The following is a 26913-nucleotide window of genomic DNA, read 5'->3' on the forward strand; positions in this document are numbered from 1 at the left end:
AGACAGAAACATTCCAACGGTGAGATATAAACATACCAACGAGGAAGCGCTCGAGTATTATACGAAATACTCGAACGCTCTAACGAAAACAAATCGAACGGAAGTCGTAAAATTTGTGAAAGGAAAGATTTAGCCAACGATGAGACATAAGTAAACCAACGACGAAGCATTCGAATATTATACGAAATACTCGAATGCTGAAACAAAAACACATAGAATGAAAAAAATAAAATCTGCAAGAAGAAATTATTTAAGAGAGTGAACAATGGCTACTGAATAGCCATTGATTTAGCCAACGATGATATACAAATAAACCAACGACGAAGCATTCGCATAGTGTACAAAACACTTGAATGCACAAGCAATGAAATCTAGAATAAAAGAAATAGAATCTGAAAGAAGAAATAATTGTAACCTGAAACAAAAAGAAAAAATATTAACGCGGCCCTTCCGAAGTCGAGGCGACAACTGGCTCGAGCCTGCACGCGGGCCCCTTATATAGCGTCGGCTGGGCGAAGATCGGCGTAAATTTCCGAACTTTACCGATTCCTTTAAAAGTTACTTTCCGCTGTAATAACTAATAATTTATTAACTTTCTTGACTTTTATCGCTAATATACGTTGCAAACTATTTGTTATCGACAATTCTAATTTGTTATTAACAATAAATTTATTAATTTATTAACTTCTTGTAAGTTCCGAATATATTCTAACACAAATACGTTGTTTGTTTAACTAGTAGCTAATAATTTACAAACTTTTTTGACTTTTATCGTTAATATACGTTGCAAACTATTTGTTACTAACAGTTTTAATTTGTTATTAATAGTAAGTTTAATAATTTGTTAACTTTTAGCAAATTGTAGATACATTTTGTCACAAATTCGTTACACGTACTAGTAATGGCCAACAATTTGTTCATTTTTCTACTTGTATTATCAATTTACGTTGTGTACATTTTGTTATTAACGATAACTGTATCAAATTGTTAATTTTTCCTTCATTATTGTTCCTACGTATTCATAATGTAAGTTCCTATACGATAGTTCATGTTACTTTTTAATGGCGAAGATACGTACATGATAAAACGAATCTGGTTAATTACTTTTTGATTGACGTCAACCATAGTATATAACAGTCGGCTCGAATTTCAATTATTAAGAAAAATTTTATTAACCGTTGTTTTCATGTTGTTATTCAAATGAAAAATGTAATTTCGCCAGAAACGATTGTTGTTTCACCCCGATTGATGTTGTATTTAATTTCAAGCTTTGTATTCCAAATAAAACAACGAAAATGTACATGTACGTATATCGCGAAACCTCATCGCGCATCGTTTTTTTTTTTTCTATTTCGAGCTGAAAATAAATTTAATCGTATCCGATTAATTACGACTATGTTTCGCCTTAGAGTTTTCCCCGCGTAAAAGATTTAAGAAGTCGACCTACATCGAGGAAGCTTCTCCGCGGAATTACTTTAAGGGGCTGTCTAATCAGCCCTCCTGTCTGCTCAGGCAATGGCCCACAATCGATTTTGCTACGCAGAGAGCTATACGAAGGATGTATGAGATCGACAGGCACGCGATCGGCCAAGAACTAAGTAGCTTCACTTCGTTTGCCGGCGGTTAATCGCCAATTGGGATCATTTAAACGTCAACTGGCTAAATTCCATCTACTTCCAACGAAGTATCGCGCTAATAGGGACACTTTGAAAGAGAAGCTTAGGAGTTTATGTTGGAGCAGGAGAAGTAATGTATGTAAGTACATGATACCTTTAAATTACATAGTAATTACTTGCTAAAGCTGACGTGGCACCTTTAATATAACATCTACCCTGTTACCTTAGGTATTTGATATTAATTATTCGATTTTATTGGTATTACCACAAGTATAATAGCTCGAGTTCCTTTCTTTGATTCTCCTTGATTTTGAAAGGATAGTTGCTGATGTAAAAAGACAAATCACTTAGCCTAACCAAGATAGGACTTGTCACGTATTGGTTTTTGGTCTAAGGGTAAAAGCTTGCGAAGGTTTAGGATGTATTCCACACATGTGTCGAATATCGAAGCAATTGTTAAGGTTAAGGTCACCATCAATCTAGACTCGTTTTCTCCATATCTGATAGCGAGACTCGAGTGACAGGACCCGTGATGTAAGGGTTGTCACCCTAACCAGAGAAAAGGGAGAATAGTATGCAACTATATTTTAAGAGTTTGATAAATTTGAACGTTCGAGTTTGATTTCGATGCGTACATGAATATTAAAGAAATATTTATTAAAAAAAAATCTTACAAGTTGTTGACAGTTAGTTGACTCGTCAACACTTTGCTGTTTCTTTTCGAAGTTTTTATAAAAGCAAGATTTGCTAACGTATCAGTATCTGCTAAAGAATGTCCCTACCTTTATCTTCAAAAGTAAAAGAGAATTTTTCATACTAAATTCTACGTTCTAAGTTTCCGTAACATCTCTTCTCTAACAAAGAAAACTTTTCCAAAGCCTACATCAAAATCTACCCAATTCCAAACATCAACGACAGCAGGAAATGATCAATCTCGGATATTCAAAAATCCCCCAGTTCAAGTGTACCAAGGACTCACTTCGAGGGAAACTTCGGTTTCAGCGATTTCACCAAGGATCCCATGGGAAACAGGAATCACAAATTACCCCCGGCCTCTGACCGTAGGTTCTTACCAGTAACGCACACCACTCTGGGAGAGAAAAATGTAGATCGCCCAGAGAGAAATCTGGCTTGAAAGCATGCCTCGGCCAGTGACGGATAGAGTTGCTGTCGAATCAACAAGGATCGATGGAGCGACGTTCAATCTGTCGGCCCACTGCCTCTCCCCCTCTGCTTTCCCACCAATACGTATAGAAGGTGATGGGGGTTGCTGTACGTAGGTAGTTTGCGCGCTGTCTCCTTGAAACTTCGATCTCCGGCTATCTGGATCTGCCGCTGGTACCAGCTCGTCGCGTGGACCAGTTTGTCCAGAAGATCGACGAAAGAGCACGTTTCCGATGGGAAAGAGGCAATACCGTCTTGAGTACGAGTAACTTTAGGGCCATGTATTACTGGCAGTGTTACTTCCACGGACTTGGTCTCAGAAACCACGTGAATGAAATATTTCTCGCGAGATCCGACAACGAAGACTAGATTTTGAAATACTCGGAAAACGAGGACCGAGAATTGTTTGAGAATATCAGAGGTTATATTGGTCGAGAATATCAGAGGTTGTTGTTTTTGGATTTTTTTACGACGAGGAATATTATTTTTTATAACTGAGAGAAGATATAGAATTTCTTTTGCATAATAATCTCGTAGACACGTTTTCTTTTTAATACCGTAGTTTGTTTTTAATTATTTTTAATTAACATATATATATCACGTTACGAGATTAGAATTACTAAAAGAATAATATTTTGCTTTAAGAAGAAAATACCGCCCTCTGTTTGTATACTCTTCCATATACCTATCGATTGCAATGAAAGAAATATTTCGCGCAATTTTTGTTGCAAATTGAAAGCTAATACGTTTGTACACCTGTGTTGGATTTAAAGGGAAGAAAGTTTTGATTTAGCGGGGGTAGAAAGAGAAGAAACAAAGTCTTGTAAAACGCATATCGTATATTTTATAATTTCGCCGTCGGAGAAAACTTTGAATTTTTGTCGAGTTCGAGTATTACTGTGCGATCTGTCCCGATACAGACGTTCGATTGCTCGCGAGTCGTTCGAGTGTTCGATCTCTCGCGTGACAGATCAACGAGTCCCGGGAAAAAAAAAGAAAAAATTATTTTATGTAAAATGCGTAGCTGTCGCCGCTTTAAAACTTCGCTTTGTATCACTAATTGATGAGCTTGGGATCAGGTTGGCAGTTAATAACATTTTCACGTCCCATTGTGCCCATTGAGTCGCTCGTAAATGCTTTACAAATATTATACTTAATCCTTAATTCGTAACACAAAAAGTCCCACATCGGTTCACGATCTTCCCTCCGATTCAAAGATATTCCTCCGTTAAACAACGATGTCACTTTAAATATTCTAATTTATCATTTCGAAGTTCACAGATGGTAACACGATATTACGTTAGTCCCTCGAAATGAAAATGGATAAACGAAAAACCGATCATGCTTCAACGGATTTGCGCTTAACTCTCACTTAAGAGTATAACGATACAGGGATAATTCAATCTCGTAAACATTTTCATTTATACCACTTTCATTTTCCGGGCTTTCTTTGTCCGCTTAATTTTCGTAATTTTACAACGAGTCGATAAGAAAACAACGAAACATACGTTACAAGTAACATTCGTCATTGACTAAGAAAGTATATGTACAATACAAACGTTCATGGCGCAAGTAGTCGATGTTACGAATTAAGCACACCGTTCTCGTTTCAGTGAAGAGGGTCAAGCATACGCCCGACATATGCGGCGCTTTATCACTTTTATATTTTTGTCGGCGATCGAGTCGAGCCTGAGCAGTTTACGCGCGAATGCAACATTACAACAGCTAATCTGCCATCGATTGCCACGCGTTTCTTAATGGAACTGGATATCGCTTGGTCTAGGCCATCGACTTCGTGCGCTCGATGATGACTTCCGGTTTCTTTCACGCGACGTTTTAGCCCGGCTCTTTACAAAACTAGATAATACTGATAATTCGAGCCTCGCTCAACTGGTCTGTACCTTATATTCCACCGACAATTCACTCTCTTCTGCGAGGGTCCTTCAACTTTAAATCGAATACGACACGTAAGATAATCCTTTCTTTGATACATATTGCTTTAATTTACGTATACAATTTTTTCTGCCATTTGTGAAACTTGGAAAGGCAGATTCGACGTTTAAATAAAGTTTCTCTTTCTTCAAACTGGTAAAATTGGCTTCATCTCTCTGTCGTTTCATTTACCACTTAAGACGTTAATTTTTAAATAATAGACATATCGTTAATTACTTCTACGATGAGAAAATTAATATCATTTGCAAGTATCGCGTAAGCATAGGGTAAGACACCAATACCAATCGCAATCGACCAATTTTGACAATCAAACAAGTCGAACAGTCGTTTCTTCAAAACACCAAAGCAGAAAGAAAAGAAAGAAAAATTTTATTTACATAATTGACCAACGAATTTGAACAATCCTTGCCTAAGCACGTAACTCACACTTTTCCAGTCGCTAAAACGAATACATTCCACGCACTCGATCATCATCCCTTCGCTACTTTACTTACTTTCTCTCGATCGCGGATCGACAGGGGTACAGAAACAACGCACCAAGGACCACTCAGTCCCATGAAACATAGTACGAATGGTAGACACCGAAACGTTGGAACGGCAGTGAACGCGATAAGGAAATATAGGGGCTGATCGAACTTCACCGACACGCGTTCTACAGGAAATGGGTGGTGCACGGTCCGCGCTTCCTCTGTCGACGTTCCCTGCACACGACACTTATACGTTTCGAACGCATGAACGGTCGTGGAATGCGTTTACGGAAATTCGATCGAGCGTGCACCGATTTTCCGCGAACGAACACCCGCTCGCGCGGCCTGAACCGAGGCGGAAGCTTTTTGCGTCGAATCGATGCAGTCCGGAACAATTAGGCGACGCGCTCTCGTACGAAATTTCAGAGAAAACGTCCTGGTCGTTGGGAGGAAGGTTGGAATCAGCCGAACGTTTTTATTCGCTACAACGGAATTCGAAGCTGGTTCTTCGGTAGAGTCGGTAGAACGATCCTGGTTGCTGAGAGGTTTAATACTATTCGTTAAACGGTTCTGCCTGATGCTTTCCTACATTTTAGCGTCGATTCGACGATGAGATCTGCTGTTGAATGTACACGAGGTGGGAAATTGTAGATTAATCCGGGAAGTAAATGGGAAATAAACGTGAAAGCGTGAAGGTGGAAGTGAAGTGACTGATTGATTTGATGAGTGGCAACTTGGCACGTTCATTGTCCATTGAATCGTATGTGGGTCAATACAGCTGGAATCTATATTGACTCGCATTTCATTTAGCAAAAGGGTTACTTAACTAAGAAATTTACCGTAAAGGACGTAGATCTAATCGGAGAAACGTATAAAAGAAATCTTCGACTCTTTTGGAATTGTAGACAGTGAACGTGTCGAGTTTATTTTTCTTCTACATCTGCTTTAATTATTTCATAGTTCAGTCTATCCGTGTACCGAACAAGAAGATATGTCAAAATTGTGTAGTTTCTATATTCCCGTACATATTAAATCCGTATGCGTTATTTTTATTATATTTTGATTATGTATTCCACGATTCAAGATCTATCATACACGATCGATTTAAAATAAACGAGTACGATGGCCGATGCAAAACATGTTCCTTTAATTACAACACGAATTAACTTAGGACATAAAAGAGATATGCACGTGTTCTTTAATTCCTTTCCGCTATCTTATTGCATGTTCCACGATTAGTAGATTTACTTACTAGATTATTCAACCCCATGGTGGATACTTTCTCCCTGAAACTAATGTCCCTAACGTTTAGTCACCTACGCTACATCTAGCTCACCAAATCTGTCGCTTCTCGACTACACCCGCGAAATTAAAACCTCAACATTCCGTTAAAACCTCAAAACCGAATACAAAGGCACAAGACGAATCTCACGTGTGAAACCAGGGAGACCGAGAACCCGTCAATCGAGTTTCCAAACCGAGTCCCACGCTATCTTCCCATCTCCACCTTCAAACTGACCTAACCGACCTAGCAACCAGCACCATCGACAAATTCCTGCCCACCTAGTGTCCCAACAGATTGCCAAATTCTTCTGCTTCCGTTATCGAGGTCCCATAACCGGAAGGACGAGGACGCGCAGTCGAGGTGCCCTCTGAGCTCGACTCGGACAGAAAATGGCGCATGGCGACGCGGAAAGACAATGGCGGACCGACGCTGCCAACCTCTCCCCTGCCTGCAGCTCATTTCCTCGCAACGCTTCAACCCTCCTTTTACATCCTCCACTCTCTTCCCTCTCATTCGTCCAATTTCTCTCGCTCTCTTCATCCCCGTTCAGTTGTTCACGCATCCACACGGCTGCGTGCATTCTTCAGCGATGATATAAAAGTTCGTATTGCGGTTGCCAGCGCCGTGTCACACAGGAGACATCCGATTTTGTGACGATGCTCGTTTCGCGCCTCTCCGGCACGCGACGAACGTCGTCGACTCTTCATCTGAGCACCTGCTGTATCCGGACGTGAACGAAGGATAGAAGAAGTACCAGTGATCCTCTGACGCTCACACCCTCTGCGGATCCATGATGCAGTTCGGCTAAGCTTTCTCCTGAAACACCGGTATGTACACTCAAACACTGCTAGATTTCGCGTTGATCTGTTGGGTGGTTAGGGAATTAGGAGTTGGTTGCGGGTATCAATCTTTGGACCATGGGAGCCTGGCTAACTTTTAACACCGTGACGACTGACTAAGAAATAGGATCGGGTTAGATTATCGGGATTAACACTAAATTTACGGAACCCGTGAATTTGACGGAAGGGTTGCTCCAATTATACGATGGTAACAGATTCAGTTAACTTATATTAAGACTGTTAATATAATATATCAGGTGAAGTAAAAAGAAATCCATTATTTTTGCATTCAACTTCATGCAAATGCAATTCCTTTTTATTACACCTAATATAATAAAAGACGAAGTTAGTTAACAATGTTGGCCATCACCTAAATATTCCAGTATTTGTATTTATAAAAAGAAATCCATTATTTTTGCATGAAATTAAATGCAAAAATAATGGATTTCTTTTTACTTCGCCTAATATAATTGCTTTTAAATTAAATTAATCGTTAAAAAAAGGCACGTGGTTTCCTTTACCTGTCAATTTGACAGGTGTCCTTAGAAATAGGTATACAGATAGCGCCCGTAAACCTAGTGTTAATCCAATACGATTTTTATATAGTAAATGATGGATATGCTATACGCAAGGGGCGAGAATATCTATAATTTGTACAATGAAACGAGATACCGAATGCGAGGACTGCACGTCATCAGATCAGGGCCGATTTCACAGTACCTGGACCCAACGATTACATGGAACTTTTTCTGGTACAGTGGAACAGTTTGAATTTCGAACGTCCTTTCAAACGATCGGTTTATGTCGATTTGGCGAAGAGCCCGCAATAACTGAGCAAGTGTCGTTCCTGAAGCTCAAGAAAATAGACTAATAGGTGCAGATCACTTAACTGATTACGCAGACGTTAATGTAAACGTAATGCAAACTGGTATCTCGTCTTAATTTATATGTCATAAACGTCATGATATGTTGAAGTTGAAGGAAGTTTCATGGCGCTTCAATTCGTGCTTCAGTGGTCAAGAAGCATATTTATTGGAGATTTAATGCTGCAATCGTATTTATCGAAGAGGAGACAATATCCTACTAACGAAGGAAAGTAATGGAACTTGGATGAAGTCAAACGCGTAAACAGAAATGCTTATCATTTCTTGTTGAGAGTAAATTAATTGCAGTGCGTGCACACTTCTATGTAAAGTATAATCCTAAATATTATTTAACATCCAATTAATCAATCAATTATTAATCAATTTCAGCAATTTCCCAATATTCTATATAAAATTCTTCATCTACGAATAACCCTTTCAAAGATTTATTTATTCCACGAGAATATTAGATATACATTTATCGGCGATTTAAACAGAAAATTACCAGGTACTTATATACGTATGTATGTAAATTAAAATCCCAAATTAAAAATTGACCACTTTATCAAAATTATAACCTGAATAATTTGGTTGGTATTTTAAATAAAGTATTATATATATTACCTATCTATATTGATGTAATACATGCCAACTGTTATAAATCGTGACTAAAAATTGTAAAGATTTTATTTCAACTTTAAACACGAGATTTATTATTTAGGATTATTGCGCTTAAACGAAAGGACCAATTTTATTTATTAATGCGTTATCACACAAGAATTGCACGAACCACTGTAGCGCAATATAGGTTTCCTAACATTGAAAGGTTACGAACTATGGGTAAACTTCTTTCTTGCAAAAGTACGGTTTGCATTTAACACAACTGAAGAACGACAGAACGAATGGCGTGTTCGTTTTCTCGCTCAATAGAACTGTGAATTGTAGGTCTTCATGGAATCCGCTATCTCGAATCCCGATATAACCGGCTCTTTTGTGAAAAGTAATAGCTACGAAATAGAGTAAATAATAGAAGTAACAAAAAAGAGAGAAAGAGAGAGTTCCGCGTTAATTCATTATTACACATCCCGCCTTAAATTATATTTGTCGATAAAAAAGGAATATAATTGAAAAAAGAAACGAAAATATCGAATCTTTTTTAACGTTGAAAACATTTTTCAAACACATTATTTCCGCGAATCAACTGTGATAGAAACTCGAGTTTTATTTTGAGATTCAAATGATCACAGTTTCGTTCGCACGTATTTTTATATTTTTAATTACTTTCTGACTTGTTATATTAAAAGCACGAATTTTGAAAAATCGTAAAACTGATTCGAAATTATTAATAGAAAATATTTCTACCTACCTATCTTTCGAAGATTTCCTATTTCGCGAAACTAAATTTGTTTTCAAATGTTTTGTTTTTTAAGCCGCGAATAAACTTTCGTGTTCATTGCAGAGGCTGAGCTTTACGCTTGCGTTGCAACGGTTTACTGCTAACGATAAGTTCTATATATCTTATCAGTCTTTTCGTGCATTGCGTTTAAGTTTGCCGTAATTTAACAGGTTCCGTTGTGAAAGCTACTTTCCCTGATACTTCGTTCACTTCTTTCGTCACGCATACCTGTAATTAAGCGTGATATGCATAAATATTACATAATATTTAACGTTGGGCACATGACTTCCATTTTGACAGCGCTATAAAGGTCGTGGACTAGCTTCACGCGAGCATTTGGCATTACGTCGAAAACTTACAGAGAGGTTCATCTAATATAAATTGGCATGCTATTAACTTCTATGTATGCCGCACCATCGTTAAATACGATTTTTTAACACATTGAGCGTCGGCGGTATATGAGACATTTAAAGCCTGAGCACCGGCCACATTCGCTTGTTTCCGAACAATGAGTAGTTAAAGAAAATATTTAGAAGTTATACATTTTCTTAAAATACTATATTTCGATTGCATATTTGTCGTTCTGTAGACATTTCACCATAACTAGAATCATCGGAATCACTCGAATATTGTAATGGAACAGCTCTTGATATTCTCCTTGGACCCAAATCGCTATCACTGTCCTCGACTCGTATGTCAGAATCTTCTGAATGTATCGAATAATCTGATGGAGGGTCAGCAATATAATCGTTAAAAACGTCACTCATATCATATGGGTAAAAAGTTACAGAATAATAAGACTTATTATATTGTTCAACGAAAAGCGTGAACCTACGAAAGAGGTACTAACTAAAGAATACACTTCTTGAGAGTGATTCCTGCTTTGATCGTTTCTGAACCATCGTATACGTTTTATTTTCGGAGTAGAACAAATACAAATTGTCGTACACGTGACAAGTGAATGCAAATTGACGTGTAAGACATCCATACAAGCAAAAAAAATCCTCATCATGATGGGGGCGAGAGTCAAGCGACAAACTTAGAAACCCGCGTTTTCACGGGACCGGCGCTCAATGTGTTAAATTGTCAGTTATTTCCGTATAAATCCCTTTTTTCGACGGGGAATTGACTTGTGTGCGAAAAAATGAAATATCTATGATCCTTTGGTACTCCAGATCCTAATATTTATTGGAATATTCTAACTCGAATTCTATTTTACAATTTCAATGAATAACTCGCGATCAATTACTATTATTAGTATTAATTTATTTTAGGAATAAAAATATTCTGTTTTTGTTTTTTCTTTTTTTTTTTCCCTAAAATTTCTCCGTTGTTTCCTTCAGTAGATATTGCAACGGCTGGCTTACATATGCAACCGTGAAATTTGTCACAGCTGAGATAGTCGCCGGAGCACGTGATGTCAGGTGAATGAAATTCTGAACCGGGCTGTTGCGATATCGTGAACTTCGTTGAAATACGAGTCGCAATATTGCAATTCGGTACGATCTTTCCGATATGCAGTATATTTAAAAGAGTAACAGCGAGTAACACGCGAGGACATCCCGCGTATATTTATTATAATAACTGTTACAAAAATTACAACGCGATAGAATTTCCAGAATTCTAAAAATTTCCGAAATTATACTGCTATTATTAGAAATATATTTCCCGAAATAATTTCAAACATTAATTTTCCATAACGTACAGAAACTAAAAATTTAGACACCTTTCATGATTTTCTCGAATCTTGAGGAATTACGAATTACCAAAGAAAAAAATTCAAAGTTTTGAGAATCTGACCTATATCGCATATCGTTTATTAAAGCTAACTATAAAAAGGAATAGATTACGTCCTGTATATCGGTATCGAAATTTCACCATTAGAATTGTAAGAATCTGATCGAAGATAAAGCAGGAATCTCGTGTATATCGGTAACGAAAGGTGAGAGTGAGGTGAGTGCATGGCGAATCGATAATCGATGCACGATCGTTAGTTGGTTACCGAATGACAGTCTGTAAGGAGCGATAGATCGAGTCAGTGATAAGTAGTATTATCTGTGGCACGTGGAGAGAAAATAAAATAGTATTATCTTGAGCCATTCCAGTTTATCCGTCTCTTTCCATTTTATAACCTCAAAGAATTTTATTTTCAAGAAATGATAACGAAGGTATGGACCATTTTATTGTATTACTTCCTTAACCACTGTCAGTCGTAAATTTGGAAATCTAATCAACTATAATCTGTAGTTATATTTCGACCAAGTCGATTAACAAAGAGAAGCAACACTCTCGATTCACCTAAAAATTATCGTCGCGTAATATTTCTCTAAGCAACGCAAATCTCCGCAGTGCGTATTTTAAATCCCAGATCAGCATAAAGAATCAGGAGAAAAATATTTATACTCACCGTTCAGCACGTGCACGTGAATAGTGGCAGGTTGATTGGGCATGGTGGTGAGATGGCACGTGTAGTTTCCGCTGTCAGCTGGTCCCACCCTCGCTATGCTGAGAGTCGAATTGGCCCCCTCTTCCATTAGGTCCGTTTTCACACTGGAACATACGTACAGCTGTGTTGAAATTTCAATTTCCAACGGAACTTCTGACGGACATTTTTCAACCGGCCGGAAACGAGCACGGCAGAATGGCCGGCTCAATTTTTGAGAAATCGCCCCGTAGACTTTTATTCCCCCCTTTCTCGTCGTTATCCTCTCTTTGCGTTTTATCGCGTGCTTAATTCTCGGTTATATCTCCGGCTAACATTCGCAACGAAACAAATTTTCCCTTTCTCTTTCGTTTCTCTTTTGACAATTTCCGCTTTTGACCACTTTTTTTTTTTCGTTGCAAGGGAACATACAAATGGAGAATTTTCATTACGGTACCGGCGGTATGATATATGCCTGTAAATTTAATTCGCTATTTTATTATTTTTTTTTATGCTTAAAAAGGTCTCCTCTTACACCATTTTTATATTCTTTTTTAAATATTAGGCTGATTAATGATTACTGCCGCATTTGCAGTAAATGCTATTTCCTTTTTGGCACGAGGAAGGGTTACTAATTAGAAGTATTTATCGTACATTAAAATGGTCACTATATTACTCGATAAAACGTGGATTTTTCGATTCAAATGGAGTAATTGACATTTTATACCGAAGATACCGACGTTGTTTTTTGGTCACCTCGATACGCTCTCTACTATATTTACAGTATTATATAAATTACTACATACATATATCGGAGTGGAGAAACATTCTCGTATTGTTTCCTTATCACCATTACAAGTTGTAATTACGCAACAACCTGGTATAAAAATTTAACGAGCCATCGTTCGAAAATTATTGCAGCGTTTATTCACTGTCTGCTCTCGTTACTAATGAACAAAAGTGCAGTGGAAAAAACGTATGACCTTAATTCAAATAATTCACAAGAGCCCAAAGCATTGGACTCCCACGAGTGATATTATTCCGTAATGGATCTGCCACTTGGTCTATCCAACAAGAAACAATGATGTCATTTTCCCGTGGACACGAACAGAACGACACTGTAAAGGAATTCTCCATGATAATAGGGGTGCTGTAACGTAATAAATCAAAAGCGTTTGATCGTTTCAAGATTATTCGCATACTTACGAGAGAGTACGTATAAAGCAATTATTTGGTGGCAATAAATATTAGGCTATCGCCGCCATCTTGGCGCGTCGTATGATTATTGCTTCGCTACCTGCAGTTTCGTTTTATATTTATTGTCAGTGTTCGTGCAGCTGGATAACCTGACAAAAATACACATCATTTCTATTGGGACTATATTACACTTGGACTGAATTTCTGCATCAATCTAATAAGTTTGGCTGAGAACGTTCGGTAAGTGAAGTTCGGTAATAGTGATTTTTAATCTTCGTGTATAACGACTACAAAATGGAGCATATGCGTCGACGAAAGAAACTCTGGGTGAATTTTATTTGAAAACACGACGACTTCTAAGCGATTGTAAATCAAAACGATAAATCTTAACGACGATAACGTACAGGCTGTCTGTGGATTATGGTTCATCATAAAGAATTTTAATATACGCCTGAAAGAACCATCAAAGAGCACATAAGAGTACGATGAATGTTCATTCGATTTCCTTTAATTATATTGTTTCTTCGCTGTTTTACGGATCTTGTCATAAAGAAGATATTAAAATTTTTATATCTTTCCTTGTTAGCGCCTTAATCTCGTATATAGTCCAAATCCAATAAATTAAATTTTTATTCGAATTTTTAGAGCATAGTATTACATGAAAATTAAGTTTTCGAGATATTATATAACGTGGAAACCGCAGTCTGAAAATATCGGGTTATTCACAAATTGAATTCTCTAGACATTCTCTTCTATAGCAATTGAGATCTCGCTGTACATTGTTATGTAGAAAGCGAGTTCTCTATATAAAGGGGTTACATAGTAGTGGAATACCTAAAGCACTGTATTATACAGAAATCGATTCCTCAAAGTATCGCATTATGTACATGTAAAACCGATTTCTCGATTTACATACGGTATTACATAGAAATCGGAAACTTGAGGCGACGTGTTCTATAAAAATCGAATTTTCAAAACATCGCGTTGCACAGACGACGTGGGATGCGTGCATTTAGTCCTAAGTAGTTACAAGATAGATTCCTAGGTTAAGTTTCTCATGCATGCTATCTGTGCAAAGGTAAGCTACCTAACTTGGAGAGAATATATCTATTCTACATTTTTTCCCCCTAGCAAGTAGAGTTTTAAGTTTAGTATACCGAATCGAATACCTTTTTGTAAGACGCAAAACATAATAAAGAGTCAGTAGAGTTGTTTCAACTTAATTCGTTTCAAGTTAGATTAGGATACCTTTGATACAGATAGCATCAGCAGGCTACGCCACTAGGGCACATGGGTCTCGATGCGTAGCCACCCCCATGTGGTGAGACCTGGTAATTAGTAGAATTTTTCAAAGATTATTCTTTGAAATTCACACCAAGCTAAGAAAGTTACGTACCAAAGTTGAAATACTAGTTCTAAGCTAGTTATAAGTTAGTTATAGGTTATATGTAACTCGGTAATAAGCTTTAAGATATTTTCTATCTACGGTACTATGTACCTTCCTATCTGTTTCAAACATCGATACTTTCGATGCAAGTAATTAGCATTATCAAAGTGTCTAAATAAGATCACCTATCCGGTTATACTTCTGAAAGGGGTATAAGTATAACGTTCTAATAGGTAGAACGTGTGAAGAAATATACGAGTCACCCTACATCGCTATCGCTCGCCTCTCTAATTACCCGAAGTAACCAAGATTTTTAATAACGCATCTCCTTATCGAACACGGTCGCTTAAGCACAGCGATAAATACCCCCCGTTTCGTCCTATTCCGCGCGAAACAGGGAACAGAAGGTGGGCTTTAATTGAAAAACTTTTCACGACTGCAATTTGTCCGTTCGTTATCTCCGGCCGAGCACGATTGCTCGTTGATCCATGGCGTTAAGCAACCTCGATCCCAGGCCGCCTGGTTTCTTTCGCTTCCGCGTTAATGTACCGACAGCTGGGACGCTTTTTCCACCCTCGGCTCCCTCCGCCTTCTTTCCTTCGCCCCTTTCTTATTTCCCTTCGTTCCAGCGTCCACCGTTTCCAACGCCTCGCGTCGCCAGCTCGAGAAACGGCGAGAGACGAGTATACTAGCTCGGGTAATGGGATTAACGTTCCACGGGGCTGTAAATTTGTCCACGATACGGCCCTGTAATTTTAACGCGATGAAAAATGATTCCCGCGAGCGCGTCCCGCGAATGTATAATAAATGGGATTGAATCGCAGCCCTATTAACGTGTCCCGGCGTACGAATGATTTAATCACAGTCGGCTATTGTTTTAAAACTATAACTCGATGAACGCGTTTAGACGATTAGTCTAGCGATTGGAATGGTTAAACTTACGGTGCTTACGTCCTCTTAAAAACGTGAACCAATAATACTATTGTCTCTATTATAGTCTCTTATTTTGCCTTAATACATAGAAGGAATGATACCTGTATCGTGTGTCGTGTATACTGGGCTCGACGTCCTCTTTCGACTGACTGGTCGAAGCGTCGTTTCAACCGTCCCCGTTTCTATTTGTTTTCTCTACTGGATTCCGACGTGCGCGCGAGTATGTGTGTGTGAGCCGATTAAGAGAAGCGCGTGTGTAGGACATGTTTTGCACTGCCCGAAACGGAACAATAATATTATTAGTATTAATAATATTAATAACTGCGTTGGTATTAGTACTGTATTAGTATTAACAATTGATTGCAAGTAATTAATTTAATTACTCTTTTTACTCTTGAATCGCAAATGTATAGGTACACGAATTTTATAGAAACGAGTATTATTATCAGAGAATATTTTATTATTTCATTATTTTTAATCCGAGGTAATCCATGGACTATCGAGCTGAAAAATTGTGGTGATTTTGTAATTTATTTTATGTAGCGTTATTTATACGAAATGCAATAAATTCGTGACAATAAGAGAAAAATTAAGGAGATGCTTTTTCATTTCATATAAGTATCAGATCAATTTTTCTTAACGCACGTGTCTCGTTATTTTCTTTTTATCCTTTACGAAATCTAAGGAGAATTATGTCCTGCTGTTTTCCTAAAGATTCTATACCTTTAGACGATAGTGTATTGTATTTGAAAAAGTCAAGGGAGAAGATAAATTGCATCGTTTATTATCAATTTTTCTTTAAAATCAATAGTCGTTGCGCGATATTGCTCGCGAAATAGCTTTAACGAAATAGCTTTTACAAACGGTAGTGGCTTTCCATGCGAAGTGTTTACGATATAGTCGATCTACTTTTGAAATTGCATGATTTTAAATCGATACGAATTAACCACAGAAATTCCCAAATTTTTCGAATATCCGATCGCCGGAACTTTAACTGAATTTCGCGTTAATGGCATTTCGACTGCTTCCAGCAATTAAAGTGTTAATTAACGAAGCAGGTGTTTTATCAACTCTTTTCAACGACACGTCGAAATTACCGAGTTTGGATTACTGAGTTTATCGTCACCCCCAGATATCAAATAATCTTATAATTATTTCAAAAATTAATTTATCTTTTCACCAGTAACTTTCCATTTTGTTTACACGTGGGAAATCAATAATTGTTAGACACGTGTCATATTTATGATTGATTACCTCACTTTCACACGAAGTTTCAGGCTAATACATATTCAAGTTTTGGCAATTTTATGAGCTACGAAGTTCAAACGAAATTTCTAGAAGAGATAACAAAGAGGGAACCTCCTTAATTAAGAAGTAAATTTAATAATTATAAAAAATAAAGGCGGTCGAATTAATATACATATTTACGGTTAATTATATCACAGTATTATACTCGTATGCTTGATATCAATTTGAGATAACTTTATCCACAAACACGTCTCTTATGTATTTCGCTGGCTTAGAGTTTAAGAACTACTCCACTATGTTCAGAATTTCATACCTTTCCATATTCGACAAATATTGCAGTTTGTTTTGCCGAAGCTCCATTAGTGCTCGAGCATCGTATGACGGGATATAGGGATTTTTGGGAATTATGACAACAGCTATGCAAATTTTGAGTCGCTGACAGTACCTTATATTACATCCCACCATACACCACGAAGATCCTTGACATAAATAAAAATTATTATACGCAACAACATTAATGAAGCTATGGAAGGAAGCACCGTTAAATCCAACGCGACATATACAAACTTTTTCTTCGTCGACTTGGACGTTGTATATTGCGTCTAATATTCATTTCGATGGATAACGTTTCCTCACTGACGCTTCAGAACAAACGAATGAAATGTTAATTAATACGTTCATGTAAGTTACGTGCCTGTGCAACGAGAATTACGTCAACGAAAATTAAATTCAACGAGTTGATGAATTAAGATCGATATTTCACAAGACATATACGTCAAGAATGAAGGTTCGTCGATACGATATTTTCCTCTCGTTCAAATTTTCGTTAATTCGATATCGTGCAATTTTGATCAGAAAAATTATACGCTGAAAAATTGAATGGAATACACTTTGAAGCCCGTAAGTAGTACTACACGTAACAAGTCAGACAAGTGTTCTCGTAGCTCGGATAATTTAAAGAATTTCGAAAACAATTCTCTCTGCCGTAGGTAACGATATATCACTACTATCGATTATTCACTATCGATAAAAGTACCATTGATGCTTCTGTTGGAACAAAAATTACTTTCCCTCCTGCCATCTCCTCCAGACTCTCATATCCACGTCATCAAGCCCCAGGAACCTTTTCACAAATCCACAACGACCATCCACACGACACAAGCTTCAATTTCAAAGCAAACACACCCTTTTGCGATGTACTTTGCTCCTTCTCTTCTCGCGATCAACGCAACCGGGGCTGATCCAGGACGAAGGCCGACGCGTATCTCCGATACCTGCACTCGAACAACACCCCCTGGGTGGAGTTAATTAAAATCCACGCGTGGAATACCGGCGCCGACAAATAATTCGCCGTTGTACATTTCGCGAGGCAGTGGTGGCAGCACGGACGGACAGTTATTTCGCCGGAGAAAAATAACGAGCGGCAAAACGGTGCTTCCTGTGGCAACGTGTTTACGGTCTGCGGTTTCCACGGGCCACGTGGTTACCACGTACGACGCGAGGCTCAAGTGGTCGCGCCACGAGGATGCTCCGGAACGAGAGGCCAAGCCTCTATGTACACGCGTCTTTATGTACCCGGGTGCAGAGTGCAAACTAATTCCATTTACCGGCAGCCAGCGTGTCTACGGCTTGTAACTTTGTCGAGCTGTCGAGCACACCGACAACGTTTTCGCGATGCGAGAAACATTCCACTTCGCGCGGCTACACTGTCGTTCAAAGGTTAAGGATCATCTGGGTCACCCTTGTCCACGGAGAGGATTCTTGCGCGGATTTCTTTCACGCCCCGTGCGTGCTCGCGGTACCAGAGATAGAAATTTTTACAACTTTCTCTTGTATCATGCAGTTATGAATTGCCAAAATTCGGAGTAGCTATGAAAATCGTTTGACTATCGGTTGATATATTCTACTTTACCTTAACCCATTCGCTACTGTCTGCGAGATATCTCGTAGTTTAAATTGATTTCTATTCGAATAAGTTAGGAATTATTAAAAAGGATGAACGATCTTGTCATTTTGAAATTACCGTAAATGCCATTTCTTAGTATTACATCTGCAAGCAAATATTATAAGATCTCACGAGATTCCGTGTTTTCTTTGAAATAAAATCTTAGCGTCCAAGGCAAAATGTTCTAAATTTGCTAGACAGTGAATGAGTTAAAATGTCTTGTATTATACATAAAGATTAAAACCTGGAACTCCTACTTCCGAGTCCCTTCCGTCCCGACGATGGTGTATACGTAGTCGTGGTACATTTCCCTGGTACACGTTAGTTCGACGTGTATTCCGCGTTTCCTGACGTCTAGATCGGTTCGACGATCAACATCCGGCGATTTCAAGGCTGCGGGTAGTTTATACGGGGATCAGCGGACTGGATGAGTGCACGGGGGTGGAAAGGCAGCTCGGATTGTTGACACTGGATTATAACTTGAGTGTAACGAGCGTGACGCGATCCCGCCGCCGGCATCCCTAGGATTGTCGGCCTCTCCGCGTTCAGTCGGCTATCGTGCATGATTTATGACGAGTCGAGCCATCGAGATCGCTCGTATCCACGGAATAGCAAGTGGCGCGAACGCTTGCTTTGGGCTCGCAATCAGACATTGCGGATAGCACCCGCGCGAGTTCGAAACGACGTATCAGCGGCGTGTCGCTGCGTTTCCAACGGGTCACGGTGTTTTGTCGTGTTTGACTTGGCGTGTAGGATCGATGCTTCGGGCGAAATTGATGCACAGGTGTTCTGAGTTATGGCTGTTACGATTCGCGTCTTTTCCCAGTGATATTTCTCTCTAAGGATTATCTGGAATTTGGCTTTTAAGTAGATTGGCCGCACGAATGGATAACGATGGTTTAAAGCGTCGTAAAAGTAAGTACGAGGAACAGGGTGGTCGATGGATAATCGTTTCCTGTTGCATCGACTACTTGCTTGGAGTGAGTATCTTTTTCTTTGATAATTTGGATATAGTAGACGAAGTTGGAGTCCATATGTTAATTTACTTTCTGCCTTTTCGTATATTGGATGGTGCATACTTTTCTGGCTAATAACGATTTAGGAAAGTCATCAAAATTAGATGAAAAAGAAGAGTACTTGCATCTTAGACTCGTAACTGATTTCGAAATAGACGGAATAGTATTTGTGCCAATTTATTAGCTTCTTTTCAAATCTTGGAAATCGATACTACCTGAAATAATCGAAAGGGGGGGAATAAAATAGATTTTATTCGATTATTCCATAATTAATGGGAGGATCTTCTTTCCTTAACTCATTGTTCCTTTCTACTGTTATAAATTTTCGAATTAATTTAAATTGATTTTATATTTAAATTTAAATTTATAACCTTCCTTCTGATAGAGTTGCAGATATATTCCGCTTGACCAGGACGAAGACAAATAGCGGACATTTTAAATTATGCAGAATCGAGATAATGAATTCCTCTAAGTCTGGGGACTTGTTCGTCGATGCACGAGGGAGAGGCAAAATTGAATGGATTTCAATTCTTCCAACGAGGAAAGTACGCGAGTCCTTGATCGTTTCGATAACCAATGTGGTCTAGGATGTCGAATCACTGTAAAACTTTGCAGTTCCTTAATATCCGTTCGTTGAATTTATTTTTAAGCACATTTGCATCGAAATTAATTTCAGCTTCATTTTCCCATCAGTCCTTTCCTTACTTATGCTCGAAGATATTGAAAAGTTTGCTATAAATTAACTACTATTTAATTCCAATTTGATAACTGTAATTTATGTATCTTCCTGCGATGCTTCTAGAAATTATTTAAAACGAACTGCACGTGTATCAGCATTTATGTACGCGATGTGACATGCTGTAAAATTACTCTATGGACAATAACCGAAATGAAGTTTGTCGAAAAATTATATTCCTCTGTAACCTTTTGTCAAACGACGATGGCCTTAAGAAGCTTTAACGTTGCTTTCCCGAATTTTAAGTAAGCGAAATGAAATGTAAAAACAATTAAATGTTTGAATCACCTGATACCGCCTCTCGTCGTGTCGTAGTTCAAAATTCTGTTGCCGTGAAGCCACTGGACGACACTGTACTGCACTTGCATCGCTATGTGACGCACAACGCACAATAACTCGATGGTGCTGTCAGCTTCATAGTACTTGTCTCTCAGCGGTTCACCCAGGGCGTCCACTATTTGGACGGATGGTGCTGAAATTTCATTACGAGACGTTAGTTGTAAACAGTGGCCAGCGATGAGTCAACTGATTTGAAAAGCAAAATATCTTAGTATAAAGGATGATATAATATCTTTATGTAAAAAATTGGAGACAGTATTATTTTATTTGTGAAATGTTAGACGTTAAAAATTTTTAAATATCGAATACAGGATAGGAAATGTTTCAAAGTTTGTTCTCTATTTTTCCGAACAATATTTGGAGAATTGCAAGGGACTATACATAAAACGGAGATGTAAAATGGAAACTGTAATACAGGATAGAAATATATGTGTCAGGTACATAGAGTTATAGCGTCAGTCTGTTTGAATGGACGATCAAGTAATTTAGTTACAAAGCTCGAGCTAATGTTTAATCCACGGATTTATATTCGAATTTTTTGTTTTGCACAGAGGAAGAGAAAAGAGATTATATAGTATAATAAATATAACACAGAAATGTATATATACATATGCGCTTGTATTCATTTCTATTCTGTTCGGAATATTGGTAGCTGCATATTGAAAAGTTATAACATAGTGGTATAAATTTCTATAAAATCATTAATATTACTGTATTTCAAATGGTTAAATTTCAGTTGGTAAAGTTTAAACAAAAATTTCAGAAAAAATGATCATAGATAAAAGAGACTTTAAAAATGAAAACTGAAATTAAAGGTATAATTTACTTGTTTAACTTATTTAACATTTACTTACTAAGGGATATTTTTTAATTGTATTTTAATTATATAATACTCTATTACCTTATCATTATACATTTTATATTACGGTTTTACGAATGCAATGTTTATATAACGTTCTCGTAGATGATCTATGTGACAATTCTCTTCCAATTTGTTCTATATCGACACACAATGGTGTAACAGACATGTAACAACGACCCGGTGCTTCAGCCTGCAAGAATCACTACAAGAATGATCCATTTAATGCAAATCAAGTCGACCCAAATGCGACAATAGATGCAACCACTTTAATCTTGGCTCCTAATATTTCACTGGGTCAATAAATATTCACAATAGATCGTTGTTCATGCGTAAGTGCATCTAACGATCGAGGTACAATTCAGATGTGATCTTTTATCTGTCGTCTTCTGGACCATTTCCAATTCGAAGTTTATCATGCATCCACTTGTGCGGCCCAAGAACGTGGAAATGCCGAACGAAATCAGGAGAAGATGGAAAGGCCTCGAAGTCTGGTACGTTTCCCGATTTTCCATCCACTCGAATTGCACACTGCTAGACGAATATAAATGGTGTCGTCTAATAATGCGAATAATGCCACGAATCGCGGTTGCTGCCTGATTTCGTTGGTTTTATCGACGACAAGTGTATTGTGTATTTATGAACAGGTCATTGGATTCGTAGCATATAGCGCGATTTTTCTATCAAAATTTAGCGGGCGACGATATCAAATTTTTCCACGAAGTGTGAAATACACTCTCGTTTTAACGCGACAGGAATGATATAGGAATGGTACGAATGCAAGTGGAGCGAATTCAAATTTTCCTGGACAGTTCATAGTCACCGTCTAAATACGAAGATCCTATCTAAAAGTAAAAGTTCCATTTAAAGTTTCAAACAATATTTTTCCTCACAATTAATTATTTCAAATATAGAAATTTTGTAAAAATGTTTTATAATTTCCCGACATTTAGGCTTGTCTATAATAAGTGAAACACGAGAGGTTTAACAAGGATCTCTACCCGCTCAACCGACGAGATTTAAGCTGACCAAAATCCGACATCACTTACTCTTCTCTAAGAGGTTAGGAAACCGGCCCCTTGGCCTGTAAACGATGTCGTTGTTGCCCCCTATATAGACCTCGTTTCCGAATATTTCATTTCACAGAGGCAATAAATATGGATGATGCATCGTCGGTGATGCATACGTGTATCTAACGACCGTGGTTCGATTCAGAATCTCTTCCTTTACTCCCTGGACCGTTTCCAGCTTTAGAAGTGCGGGTACCTTGGAAAAATGCATGTGCGCCGGCAGTAAGGAGTCACGAGAAAGAGAAATGTTTCGAGTATACAGGATGGTTCAAGGAGAATATTTGAAGCCACACCTTTTTTCCATAAAATATACCGTCTACGAAAATTTAAACATTCGAATAATTCCAACATTTTCATTAATTATTTGAATTTTTCTATCAGTTACTGTTCTGGCAAACCGTGGTAGTTCAAGAGCTCACAGCTTTCTTTAAAACAGCTATACACGCGTTAATATAACTTCAGAATTTTGGGTAAATCAATTTCTTGGTATTTCCTAGTCTGTCGATTAGAATGTTACACTCTCACGGATACGATGACACGCTGTAAGCTAATTATGGATTTAATTACAGAGCGGTGAATCTACTTTCCCAAAGATTACTATGAAATTTTGTATAATTAATAAACTGCCCGTAATGTATGCAAATATACACGATGGAAATATCGCTGAAAATGTTATTACTCCGTGTATTTATGAACTCGAAGCAGTGACGTTCCATTTCTGAATCTCCCTGTACAAATCGTAGTGTCCGACCTCATGAATACTCGCCGGAAAATGTTCTTTCGTGGCAACTTTTCACTTTGCTCGCTCGACCACTGGATAATACAGGATTCACCACGTTCCACAGCGTCGAGCGTTCTTTCCTGAGTTTTTATCAGCCTAGCTACACGCGGAATCAGGAGGAACGGAGCGTTCGCGTTCCTGCATGTTGTCAGGCAGTATGTTTTTTCGAAACAACGAGACTCGTTAATGGAAAAATATTGGGGGATGTTCTGAAACGCCGGTATTCGCATGATATTCTTGCAAATATTCCGATACACAGCCTGGGTTTACCCTACTTTTGATTCCTAGTTGAAACATCCCCTTTTTCCATCCTTCGAATTAATATTTTATTCCTGCGCGTGTGGTAAAAACAGATTTGATATTTTGAATTTCAACGTCGATTCGCCTAATACTCGTATACATTTCAATTACCAATACTTTACGCATTGTAATTATTCCCATTATTTCCAAGTCAGTAACATAAGTCAATTTTCTATCTAATAAGATTAGTTTTATTTTATCCCTGATGAAGTATCAAGGACATGTTCTCGTAAGCCGTGTCACCGAATTGGGACATATCTGCTCGAAAATTTCCCAACATTTGGCCTCCGTGACTCATCGATTCTTTAGCTAACCCAAGACGATATTTTACGTGGAATTTTAAGACCCAACGAATATATCATCTTCCTGGTAGCCAGTTCCCAAGATCAACCGCGAGATTCTGCTTGAGGACCAGACATAAAAAACGTGGGAAAATTCGCAGGAGTATTTGGCCTTCGAGAAGACAGGTGAAAAGGCGAGATCAAAGAGAGATACTAAGCTCGTTATCGACTATATCTCACTCAGAAATGTATCCTGTTTCATTGTACCATTAAATAAGATTTTTTCACCTTTCCTTCCCTTTCTTCGCGTCCACGATTCCATCCCTTCTGCGTTTCTTTATCGAGCTTTACGCGCGCAAGGTTCGTCGGGATCAGTGTCCATCTTTAGCCGCTTCTTTCCACACGTGTTGTCTAGTAGCGACGTTATCCCGTGGTGGTTTTGTCGAGATTATCCTGCGGGATCCTTTGCCAAATCCCGCAGGCGGTCTAAACACATCGACGCTGATTCATGGCCGCGCGACGCTTATCGATTTCGCCCTAGATCCGTCGACCCTGCCCCCTCGTAATTCCTGCCCACCTCCATGGAAATCTTCCGTCTCTCGTTCCTCGCGCTCGGGATTTTTCGTTGCGCGAATTCCACGTGATTTGTGGCGCGCGTAGATTCGCGAGTCGATAGAGACGGTGTAAAACCGTAGCCAACGGTTTCAACTGTCCATGTATATATTTTCCACAAATTTTATTTCGCGGAATTCGATTTTTGTTCTTCATGTGGAACAGGAATATTTTTAGGCTCGATTCATAAGACGCTTAGGATCGCACCTAATGTCCTATTAATCCCTACGTACTCTAATTTAGAAAGTTCATACTTTTCTGTTAACAATATAGATATAGGGTTTATATAAAATCATTTTTATTTCCATTTACGAGCATCATGCCTAACTAATTATACAAAGTATTTGCTTATTCGTACCCATAAGACTTTTATATTATTAACAGTCTACTCGAAGTCGGAGACATGACGGAGTAAGGGATGAAAAGTTATTCGGCGTCAGGGAGGGTTAATTTACAATTCTTGCGAATATCTAATTCTTTCATGTCGTACGCCATTTCAGAAGGTTCATATCTACCTCCATTTATCCGAATCACTACTTTTTCTTCCGAACAGCGTACCATCTCGTTACGTTTATAGGAATGTGCATTAAAGCGCAAACAAGGTCGGTCTAGAAGCATTTTCTAGGCCCTCCTGCATGGGAAAACCATTTTCGTAATGTTTCTCTTGAAGCTCTCTTACTGAGCAACTTGTACAAGAATTTTCTTTCATAGAAGAAGAAAGCATAATAAATGCCTTAGACGAACATAAACGTACGTATATACTTGGACCATTTCGAGAATAGAAGGATAATTTCTTAACACGAAAATTTCTCCGTTAAACAATGGTACTTGTGACACCGATATCGATACTTTGACAATATCGTAATATGGTAATTTGAAAACGCGAGTACCAATTTTCCGAAAATTATCTCTGTAACATTTTCAGTCGAAACGAATGGATATAAATGGCACTTTGAACGTTGCAAAGTTAGAGTTTTACGTTCATTTCGTTTACAACTAATAAAATCGTTTGTTCATAGTGAACTTTGCAAAATTAACTCCTGGCACGAAACATTTAATATACGAGCGTTAATAAAATTGAGAACTGTGTTCGCGTTATGAGTTGCTTCCTATCATTTACAAACCGGAAGCATTGGAAAACCTCAAGTTTCGTGCGAGACTAATTTATAGCGTTTATGAAAGTGTCCACTGTTTTATGGCTTTGGCCACGTATGCATGGGTAGTTCGTGCCACAGTTGCAAATTTAGATTCACCTCGCACGCCTGAGGAAAACAATGCAGCTTCGACCACATACCAACTATGCCGGTTCCGTTTTTCTTAACCGCAATACCTCTGCTCGCCATTTGTTCGTCGCAGAAGTGGTAGCTGTTTGCAACACTCGATTACTTGTTATTTTTGAGATTCGAGTGCGGATTAGATTGCCGTGCACAGTTTTACCTCGATCGACTGGTAAGAAAATTGTTATTCCCAGATTTCTTGGAGCTTTTAAATTGCCATCTACCGAGTTGTGTGTTGCAAACGAATGAATAGATCAAAGTTCAGAGAAATCACGCGAGGAAAATTACAAAAACCGTTTGAATTTAAATAAAAATAACCCCTACGAATATAATAAATTTTATATAAATATATGTAGGATTGGCATGAGTGCGGTTCTGAAAGAATGTCAAGACCGTTTGGGTTTAGAACGAAAGTGACCGTGTGTAAGAGGATTGACTGGAAAGAATATTGATGGTAGAGTCGAATAAAAGTTTAGGGTTGCGTCCAGAGTGGTTGAAGTACCTGGCCCAACGAGGTTGCGTGGGAAAGGGGCATGATTGGGAAGGAAAGCCTAGGTATGGAAAAGGACAGAATGAATGGTTTAAATAAGGTTGCAAGGACGCGGGCGAAGTCAGTCTTTAAGAGTTTTTTAAGCCTGTCTTTTGGCAGTCTTGAAGAGTGTACCAGTGTGTCAATCAGAGAGAATGTAAGAAGTCCAAGTCAGTCTAAGAAAGATCAGAAGAACGTGCCCACCTCTCTTGTTTCATAGCCGTCATTCTATTTATAAGCTTATTTTACTCTATTAAGAAGCCAACAATACTATCTTAAGTCAATCCACCCAAAATCCGATCCTACATATATCTATAGACATAAAAAGGGGATAATTGAACGTATTAAAAAAAATGATTAATCGTCCTATGACAATTTCACGATTAAACTGTTAAATA

At 38.2% G+C, this 26913-nt stretch overlaps 1 protein-coding gene across 1 annotated transcript in view; it reads right to left on the minus strand.

The window, feature by feature from the left end:
* Positions 1-7186: 7186 nt before the first annotated feature.
* LOC108554655 (uncharacterized) overlaps positions 7187-26913 on the minus strand; it is a 58265-nt gene continuing 38538 nt past the window's right edge. The window contains exons 4-6 of the mRNA XM_017910000.1: positions 20756-20939; positions 11991-12133; positions 7187-7301 (exon numbers count right to left, since the gene is read on the minus strand). Of these exons, the coding sequence (XP_017765489.1) occupies positions 7189-7301; positions 11991-12133; positions 20756-20939 (440 nt within the window). The 3' untranslated portion in view covers positions 7187-7188. The remainder of the gene's footprint in view (positions 7302-11990; positions 12134-20755; positions 20940-26913) is intronic.

Source organism: Eufriesea mexicana, unplaced genomic scaffold, assembly GCF_001483705.2.
Source record: "Eufriesea mexicana isolate 0111107269 unplaced genomic scaffold, ASM148370v2 scaffold40253, whole genome shotgun sequence".
Classification (NCBI taxonomy): Eukaryota; Metazoa; Arthropoda; class Insecta; order Hymenoptera; family Apidae; genus Eufriesea; species Eufriesea mexicana.